Source organism: Pinus tabuliformis, chromosome 2_1, assembly GCF_031772625.1.
Source record: "Pinus tabuliformis cultivar Carrire ecotype Pingquan chromosome 2_1, CPIR1, whole genome shotgun sequence".
In the NCBI taxonomy this organism is placed as follows: domain Eukaryota; kingdom Viridiplantae; phylum Streptophyta; class Pinopsida; order Pinales; family Pinaceae; genus Pinus; species Pinus tabuliformis.
Genome location: NC_142299.1, coordinates 578345465 through 578356357, shown reverse-complemented (window position 1 = coordinate 578356357; position 10893 = coordinate 578345465). Strand labels below are relative to the sequence as shown.

At 36.1% G+C, this 10893-nt stretch overlaps 1 protein-coding gene across 1 annotated transcript; it reads left to right on the top strand.

The window, feature by feature from the left end:
• Positions 1-9501: 9501 nt before the first annotated feature.
• Positions 9502-10077, top strand: LOC149201766 (uncharacterized). Its single transcript, XM_089401356.1, has one exon. It carries the CDS (start codon positions 9502-9504, stop codon positions 10075-10077), a length of 576 nt encoding a protein of 191 aa, XP_089257482.1.
• Positions 10078-10893: the final 816 nt, after the last annotated feature.

Below are 10893 nucleotides of genomic sequence, written 5' to 3'. Positions count from 1 at the left end.
AGCAATCAATGGTTATCGCAAGTAAAACAAGTCGGGGCAATAACCACGGCTAAAGGCGGATTTTGGGTTACAAGTAGGATTTCGGGCGAATAAAAAATGGTAAGTTGTATTGAGAGGGGAGCACCCGATTCCACTAAGCAATGGACACGTAGTGACTAGGGGAGAGAGAAAAAATACTCGTATCGGGCAAGTAACTCTCGTGCAACTAATGCACCCAAAATCGCTATAAACTGTCAGATTTGGAGGTGATGATCAATGGTGGAGAGTAAAAGGCACTTTTCAGGCAGGTAACCACCATGCAAGTGACCCCCCCCAAAATCAATGTTAGTCATCGGATCTAAAGGTTGAGATCAACGGTGGAGAACGAGCCAGATAAAGTGAAACCTTGGGAATTGTGTCCGAGTGCGTTTAATGAAGGGTATGATCGCATCGCAAACATGTGGCGGTATTGATTCTGGGCATGAGATTTGTGATATGAGATTAAAAAACAGACCCGACGATATTTACATATATGGGTTTATAATACTTGAGATCCGACTCAAGGGAATATGAAAAAGGATATATGTGAATACAAAAAAGGATATATAGTTCTTCAATGCGAAAGGGTATATATTCCATACTCGGACCAGGAGGAAATCCAAGTCATTACAGCACCTTCGGCTTCAACAACGAGCTCGAATGCAATGCACTTCAAATAATGTATTAAACAATAAATGAGATTTTGAAGGGATTTAACAGAAATGTCAACCTACAAAAGATGCAAAACAAAGACAAAACTGAATAGGAGTTACAAATTAAAAGGAAGCCAAAAAATGGTGCCTGCTTTGATACCATGTCAGACCAGGAGATAACTCCTCAAATCAAAGCTCATTTTATTCATTCAAGTTGTTCATTATTATATACAAGAGGGAGTGATTGTTTGGTTCAGCTCCTTATGACTCTCTATCTTCTCTATTATTTATTTACATTAATTACAATTGTACACCCAATCCCTCTGATTAGGTGTCAACAACATCCATTACATCTAAATTCAATCCCATTTAAGTTTAGTAAAGAAACATAATATGTGGATATTATGTCATATTGGTGCTATGTTGTTTTTTGTATAGTGAATAATCATGCTTGAGACAACTATGTAAATTGGGTAACTGTGCTTAAGGCTTAAAGCTATATAAACTATGGTTCATGTTATCTATGTTATGCATTATGCATCCAATGCTTCTCTTTTAACTAATTGTGCATAATCCATAAGATACACATATTAACATTACATGGGACTGTGACAGTAGGACTATGATTTCGTCATGGAAAATGCTAGCTTTAATATATTTAGGTTGAAGTTTTCATCTATGTTGATATTGAGGTAGCAAAGGAAGTAAGTCTTTATGCATAATCTTGTCTTGTTGAATGCCCATGGTTGATCGTTCCTCCAAGTTATAATACATGCATAAGGGTTGAATTGGAAGCTTGTATTAAGGTTCTATTTATTGAACCTAAGAGTCCACATCATGAATCCAGTAAATCCTCGAAGGAGTTGTAGTATGGTGCCCAAGGGGTATGGCTCATTTCTTTGATGTTGAAATTAGAGGAATATGAGTATAGTGCATAATAAACATTTGTTTATGTAATACTTGTTACGACTAATTAAATATAACTTTAACCGAAGAAAATTTAAGGAATGGGAGCCTACTAGGTAATTTCCAAATTAGGCGCAGGGGGTATGTGACAAATACGAACCCAATACACCTTCCCAATTAAAGAAACCCCTGCTCATTAGATATTGTATGTATCTATTTTTTCATTAACCTTTTTTTATACCCCTTTATGTTTTTTCATTAACTTTGAGCTCCATTTTTGATAAAAATATTTTACTGCCTATTATATGTTTAGTATATTATGTCAATTTTTCTTCAATATATATCCTCCAATATGAACTCATATGGTATGGTATTAACCGAGTGAATCCCCCGTGGTGAAATCACCCTAGGTGGTTGTTGATGGGTAGTCAAACCAGCCTTTGAGTGCTTCCCATAGCTAAGAAACCACCTATGGTTAAAAATTTTGCAAAAAATGACTATGATTTCCAATATTAATTGGAAAGTAACAATAAGTTGGTATAGAGACTTTGTTTTTGTTTCTATGAAATTGAATAATGGCTAAGTGTTGGAAAGTAAAAATTTCTTATCTTTGTAGCTGTAAATGTTTATGATTATAAATAAAATATTATTGATTTTACTTATTGGTATTTCTTGGAAATGAAATCCTTGATTTTGAAGGGGAATGATCCCCTTTTGGTTGTTATATTGTTATATCATGCATAAAATATGAACACTGAGGATAATTTTATCTTTAAGGGGGGGAAGTGATTGTAATATCAATACAACCCCTTGGCCTTGGTAAAAAGTAATAAATCTATTTTAATTTACTTCAACCATTACGAATCAAGAATTAGTTATCAAACTAATTACAACGATGATGAAACTAAAGCTCACTTTAAATCGTCTAATCAAATGTTTTTTCCTGGGACAGAGTAATTTTCGTTGGATGTATCATTCATTCCTTGTTTTTTCTATTTGTTTTTTCTATTTTATACTTTCCTGTGTATTTTGACATTGGTTTAATGGTTGAGTCACCTATAGAGACATGACACATGGACTGAAAATCCCTCATAAATAGAATGAAAATGTTATGATGGGGTAGGCCAGACAGAAGAGTTAAATTATGTAACCATGATATGTGACACTCCATCACCTCTGTGCATTAGGCACAACTTCCTTGATAAGTGGAATCTTATCCATTCAGGATTGGTTAGTGAGCTTCCGAGTATTGTTCACTCTGTCGAATGAAAGACTATATGAAAGAGGACAAGAGTACAAACGAGAGGATATCACTTCAAAAGAAAAATATAAGTATCTTGCTAATTTTATTATAGAATAATATGCATTTATATTTATTAAGGAATAATATATGTTGAGACATGTGTTATCTACATTAAAATCTGGAAGAAGAAAAACTCTTCATGAATTACTGTGCAAAGAAACGTAAATAATGTTATATCTATTATGATGGTGTTTCTTGAAATGAATGTGCTCATATGGACAATAATTATTATGTTAATTTTATTGGAAAGAGTAGGTTCTTGTGCACACAGATAATACTTACCTTGTTAAATCCCTTGAAAATGAATATGTGTTTATTCTGTTAAATTTTCTTGAAGAGAAATATGCATAAAAGAATAAGTATTGAGATTGGATTTTCTTGAAAAAAAGGAATTCATTTATATGCATGGAAAGAATGTCTAATGTGTTAGAATTCTTTAAAAGAATATGAGAATATGTATTTACATGCACGAGAAGAAAATTTATTGTGTTTGTCTTCTTGAAAAAAACATGTGTACATAAATAATAATTATTGTATAATTTTCTTGAAAAGAACATGTACACATAAATAATAATAGTTCTTTTGGAAAAGGATTCACACACATAAATAATAACTATTGTATTAGTTCTCGGAGAAGAATATGTGTTGTGTTAGTTCTCTCTAAATGAATATATATATATATATATAGATATATATATATATATATATATATATATATATATATATATATATATATATATATATATATATATGCAAGAGTAGTAGTTATTGTGTTAGATTTATTTTAGAAATTTTATGGATTTTCATGCAAGAAAGTTTTCATGTTAGCCTTCTTTGAGAAAAATCCTTTTGGAAAAGAGGATGAATATACATCCACAAAGAGCATAGCTAATGTGCTAGTTTCTCTTAAAGTACAATAGTTGCAATGATTGTTCTTTTGAAAATAATGTGCCTTGTGCAAGAAATAATAGTTAATGTGATAGTTATCTTGGAAATATTTTCCTTGTTCTTATGTAAAGAGAGGGTAATAACCCTTGAGGTTATTTAATATTATTTTGTTTTGTGGGTAGAAGTAGAATTTCATTGTTTCCCTTTTCATGATCTATGTGAAATAGGGACAAGTAAGTATGTCTTGTTTATCTTTATGTATTAACCATACATATGTAAAAATAAATAGACATGTTTTCATAGTTATGTACTTTTATTATAATGCATATGGAGTGTTGTTAAAGGAGGCATGTCATGATATACTATTTACATTTTATATATGCACATGAATAGATGTCTAAGCACCACTAATAACAATTTATTATTGATTTGATTTATATTTCATCTAATCGTGATATCAAAGTTTGTTGCTAATAGTCTTCATAGGGAAGATTGTAACGTATGCGAAAGATGGGTTATGTTTAACATTATGGCAGGAAATGAGCTAGTAGTCCATGCAGATCAAAGGAATTTCAATTGTGGGAAAATCCACTGATGGGAAGAACCTAACCATGATGTTCAAAGATTTATGGATAAATGATATCATGATCATTGTAATAAATTCTAGATATTTGTGTTGTATTTAAAATGATTTGTCTTTGTAAGATTTTATGACAATGGTCAATGGATGGACTCTCTTACAACCATTGAATGAGGGTGAACACTCTAACGAAAGTTTAATAAAATTAAATGTTTGTTGGTTTTCACCCTACAAGGTTTCCTAGGTATATCAGTGATCAATTATGTGATTTCCTATTGTGTCATTGTAATAATGTTGCTTCCTCGCATGATGTGATATTTACATTAGCAAGCATGTGACTAACTAACCTAGTTAAAAAAATCATGAAAATGATGCAAAGTTACATCAAAAAGTTTATGATAACATACTACAAGACTCATTGTTAAATTATGTGACTTAGTATTTCATTCCGAAGATTTACTCAATATATTTATTATTTTATCGAATAATCTAAATTAGTGAATTCAAATTATTGCATTTTATAATATTTTTCTAATCTTATATATATACACCAGATTATTAAAAATGTTACATATTTATTTTAGTAGTGAATTCAAATTATTGCATTTTATAATATTTTTCTAATCTTATATATATACACCAGATTATTAAAAATGTTACATATTTATTTTAGTATTATATATTAATACTATGTTAAATAAAAAATTACAATTTCATTATATTATTATTATTTTATATTAAAATATTTTAATATTAACTATATTAAAATTATTAAAATAATAATTATAACTAAAATATTGGTTTATTATATAGATTTTAATTTTATAAAATATTAATATTCTTTGATTTTATTGAAACTGCACATTAAAATAAACAAATATAATGTTTAAAATTATATATATATATAAAATAAACTAAATCTTTATTATGATACATATTCAATAAATAATAAAAATTAAAAATTAAAAAATATATATTTTATAAATTTTACATTCCAATTTTAAAAAATTATAATCATAAATCACTTATAAACTAAAAAGTTATATTTATTTATAAATTAAAAATTTATACTTTATAATTATAAAGTATATATAATTATAAAGTATATGGAAATAAACTGTGATGACCCCAAGAGAATGTAAATATTTAGTTTTTACTACGGTAAAAGACTGAATTTAGAAATGACATTGCAAGATTATCTCATTGATTGTTAAAGGAAGATTTCAGAGTATTTCTTTTATTTTTTTTTATGCACTTAAATGTTTAAAAGGAAAAGAATACTCATGATACTGTTGGAAACTCTTGGGAGGGAGTTGGCAAGAAAAGTCAGTTATTGGAACTGACTTTAACCACCCTCTCTAACTGAAAATTCCCAAAAGGAAAAAGGGAAAAATGACAAAAGGTCTGTGTTGTAGAGACAGGCAGACAGAGAGAGAAAAGAGAGAGGAAAAAGAAAAGTGAGCTGAAGACTAAGTCTGGTAAGGACCAGATAGTCGAGCACATTGTGCACCCTTGCTGAGGATAGGGATCTGGCAAGAGGAAGCTAGGGGGGAGGCTCTAGTCTCGAAAGACAAGTCTCATGGTTGGGCGGCTAAAAGACTATGCTTAAAAGATTATGCTTAAAAGATTATGCAAGAGCTTGCAGATGACTTATTGAGAACTTAAGGACTGGCAGCAATCAGGTAAGTGAGACTGACCCTTATTTCTCTGTAAGTGTCACAAGTCATTTAAGTTAGACTATAGATACCTATGAGATAAATAAATAGGTTCTTGGAAAGAATACTACCATTGCCATATTGGTGACATCGTAGTTGTATAGAACAAGCTGCATAGTACAGGTCATTATATATATATATATATATATACTTTGGAACTCTGTTCTAAAATGGCAGACAGAGATCGAGCCACAAGGCCAGCGACTCGTTCCAGAGCCTGGTGGGACGCGGACAGACCAAGCAAGTTCCGCCGTTCAGATGGAAGCGCAAGACAAGTCAAGCAAACAGCAAGGTTGAAGGCAGTTCTGCCTACTCAAGGCAAAAGAAACGGAATAGAACCGGGTCAGAGCCGAGAGAAGACGGGTTGTTCTCGAAGCCACAGAGAAACCCCAATAATAAAATAATAATAACTAATCAATTAAACTCGGTAACCTTGCATTCACAGCTAAAATATACAGTTATATACAACGCACAGAAAGATAAAAGGATATATAATCTTGCAGTGCTGAACACCCTTTATGGGCCTTATCTCATGAAAACGAGATATATGGGCAGCTGGGTATCTCGGCACAGGCGTTCCTATAGGGAAACGATGTTACCCGAGACCCCTCTTAAACGAACATGCATGAACCCTCTTAGGGAAGTGCCGGGTCATGAGAACCCTTAATAAAATTAAAATGCGATGAACCAGCAACGTTCATAGAATGAGAAGCGGCTGTATACATGTTAAAATTTAGAAAACAAACCAAGCGATACCGAGCACTGCCATTAAATTGGTATACAGAACACCGGTTATGAAACCCCGCTGTAGCTCTTGGTACGAGCGGCATGTTAGACCTGTTCCTTGCACAGCGCAGACATATGACCGGCTAACCGAGCCGTCTGCACTGTCCATGGACCGTCATATAAGCCAGATAAACAGACAATGAGATATACAAATCGAAATACCAAATAAACATATGCATAAAAACCCTCATGAGATAATATACTGCGGCAAAAATCAACAAAGGTTGCATGGTCGGAGTTCGAGGCATCCGGGTGGATAGGATTCTCCCCGACCTCAAAAAAAAAAAATACAAGGAAACCAGTATTTCCACCAACAGAGACAGTAGTATATACTTAACACTGGAATTCATTACAAATACTAAAAGATTACACTGTTAATTGTAGCTGCACACAAGTCGCATGACAGAACGGAGAAAGCCGCAAGGCTGTATTAAACATTAAACAAGAAATTACACAGGGTCGATGCCCAAACAGTATCCAATGGTGCCGTGGCCGAAACGCCCTCCGGCGTATATCTATATTAACAGTTCAAATACCAAATCACAGTTATACGAATGCAGCATTGCATGCATATAGAAACTTTCTAGACTCAACGCTGGTAGCGTTAGGGTTGATAAACCCATAACCGGCCCAAAGCAGTCATAAAAGCGAGACAGAGGAAGCCTTCCGTAGCCACCTGCAATCAAAACGGTGAGGTTAAAGGTGGGCTACGGATAGGCGTAAAGAAAACCCTCTGTCAGCAGTCTCAGCAAAACAAAGAACAAATATCCTCACTCAACCACGCACCTGTGGTAGAGCCGCAAGCACCAGATTTTCATGGGCGAACCTCCTCATCCGCCGCGAACTAGAGATGGATACCACTGCATGCAACCATCGAATAATCGTTAGTCGGTTTGAAAAGCAAGGAAAACCCGAATAAATCAACATGCAGTAAGGTAAAGAACAGAGGAAATAACCAGTGGAAACGCTGAAGCTTACCTCGCACTTGCAGCGGAGCTGGATGAAGCAGCGTCTCGGCTCCTTCGTGCTCTCGGTGCGTAAGGTTACAGCAGCCCAAATGAGACGGAATGGCGGGGCAGCGGAATAACAATAACCCGGCAAGTAGAAAATAGAACCTTATACATTCACCATCGGGCGAGACATTTGGATGTGTTTCCGCCGTTAGATCTCCCACGGAGAATCTGAGTCTTTGATCGAGCTGTGAGGTTGGTAGAGAATTTATGGCAGCCATCTGCCCTCCACGTGATCGGACCGGCGGAGGGAACGCCGCGTACACTCGTCACATGGCAACGCCGTCGGCAGTCTCGGGTGGCGCACTCGGACAGTACCAAGGAAACAGCCGAAGCAACCCAAATAATTAACCATAATATGCATCGTTTGCCAAAGTGCTATACATATATATAATAATTCAACATAACATGAGTCAACGGTTAACAGCATCATAGTTGCCATGATAAAGATATATGTGCGGCCTTATTATTACAGCATTATAGTTGCCGTGGTGAAGATATATGTGCGCCTTATTATTATTCGTTATTGTGATGTCTCAGCATGCGTAGAATAGTCCACGGTTAGCATACCATATGCATAATATAAGTCTGCGGTAAACCTATGTTGGTAAATGATAAGCATACGATGTTTAATTATTTGCAAAACATAATATAACTGTGCATAGAGATGGTGAGTTATTTACCAAGGACTTGTGTTGTTTATAAAATAAAATAAAAATATATTGCTAAGGGTACGGGTATGTGACAAATTGGTATCAGAGCCAGGTTCCCATACTGTGACCTCTGGGAACGAGCCTAACCTGCTAAATGGGAGGTGATCATAGTGTTGAATTTTTTGTAGCTAAACCGTGTAAGTAACTTACGGTGCTAATATTTCCTTAATTTTATACCAGGAAAGAAGAAAGAAGAATCACAGAAGACATTAGAGATTAACAGTAAAAATGCAGGAAGCTGGCAGCACTCCGCACAGGCCCACAGCAGAACAGGGACCTGCAACCAACTCCAGAGACAACCCAAAGCTGTGGGTACAGCTTGGGGAGGAAACGCGGAGTACGAACCTGGCTATATTGGAGACAGTCCAGGACTTGAAAAATGAGATGGCCCGGTTGCGGGAGGATAATGCACAATTAATGATGGAGCAGGAGAGAATTTTGAGGAGTCTGTCAGGGAGGCAAAACCCTCCGTTAGCCAATCCTAGTGCGGGACAGCAGAGAGATACTTGACAGAGCGCTTCTATGATGAAAAGGTGAAGGAGTTCCATGATCTGCGATTAGGACAGCAGACCATGGATGAGTTTATTAATCGTTTTACTTCCCTGCTTCGTTATGTGCCTTACCTGAAGGAAGAAAAGGCCAAAGTGCAAAGATTTGTTAGCAGTTTACCCATGTATATGAGGGAAAGGATTGAATTTGACAATCCTAGAACAATGGATGAAGCTATTCGCAAGGCCAGAATCTGTTATCAGCAGAACAAACAAAAAGGAGACATTTCCAATAGGAAATGGAGTGAGAAAAAGAATAGCAAAACTGCTGGAAACAGTAAAGGAGGTCGATGAAGCGGAGTTAAAGGAAGCAGTAAAGGGCAGAACAATAGAGCAGCACCCAGAGGTTCATTCAGAACTAAGACAATCGGTGAAACCAGAATGGGTGAGCAATCTGCCAAGCTGGACAATGAAGGAATAACCAGACCTCCAGTGCAGTGCTGGGGTTGTGGCGGACCGCATTACATCAAGAACTGCCCGCAATGGAAGGGAACTGATCAGATATCCCAGATTCATGAGGCGTCAACTGTCGGCGATGTGGGACGAAGTGTGCCAAGGATAAATGCAGCCCTGGACGATCGCCAGGCGGAATACCAACCCACCATGGTCGAATTTCAAGGTAAAATCTCAGACCTTTCAATCACTGTTCTAATAGATCCAGGAGCTACTTTAAGTTATATTAGCCCAAAGATAGTTGAACAGCGTAAATTACAACCTGAAAAATTCAGGAACCCTTGGTTGGTACAACTAGCTACGGGGGCTAAAAGGCGAGTAATGGCAAAGATTAATAACTGTCCCCTAACAATAGCAGGACAACCAGTGGTAGTAGATCTGAATATGCTTCCACTTGGCTCATATGATGTCCTAATAGGAATGGACTGGCTGGAAAAGCATTGGGCAATAGTGAACTGCAAGACGAAAATCATTCGATACAAGGATGATTTTGGAAAAGAATAAGAGATGCAATGGATTAAGCGACCAGTTCAGGTCCGACCAATCACCGCATCCCAGCTAGCAAAGTGCATCAGAAAACGGTGCCAGATATATGCCATTCAGGTGGGATATGCAGAAACCAAGGATAAAACGGCCACACTGGACAATATTCCGGTGATAAAAGAATTTGCAGATGTGTTCCCAGAAGAGATCCCGGGGTTACCTCCTAAAAGAGATATTGACTTCACCATTGAATTGCTACAGGGGGCTGCCCCAGTTTCGCGGGCACCTTATAGAATGAGTTTACCTGAGTTAACCGAATTGAAAATGCAATTAGCGGAATTGCTAGACAAAAATTACATTCGTCCTAGTGTGTCTCCATGGGGAGCTCCGATGCTATTCGTCCGGAAGAAAGACGGAACCCTCCGTATGTGTATTGATTACCGACAGCTAAACAAACTCACAATCAAAAACAAGTACCCCTTACCCCGGATCGATGAGCTTTTTGATCAAGTCAAAGGGGCAATGGTATTTTATAAGATTGATTTGCGATCTGGTTACCATCAGATCAGAATTAAAGAGGAGGATATTGCAAAAACATCTTTCAGAACCCGGTATGGACACTACGAATTTGTAGTGTTACCTTTCGGGTTGGCTAATGCACCCGCAACCTTCATGTGCTTAATGAACAGTGTGTTCCATCAATTTCAGACAAATTTGTGCTGATATTTATTGATGATATTTTGGTTTATTCTCGTTCAAAGGAGGAGCACGAGGAACACCTCCGATTGGTACTGCAAACTCATAGAGAGCATCAGTTGTATGCTAAACTCAGCAAGT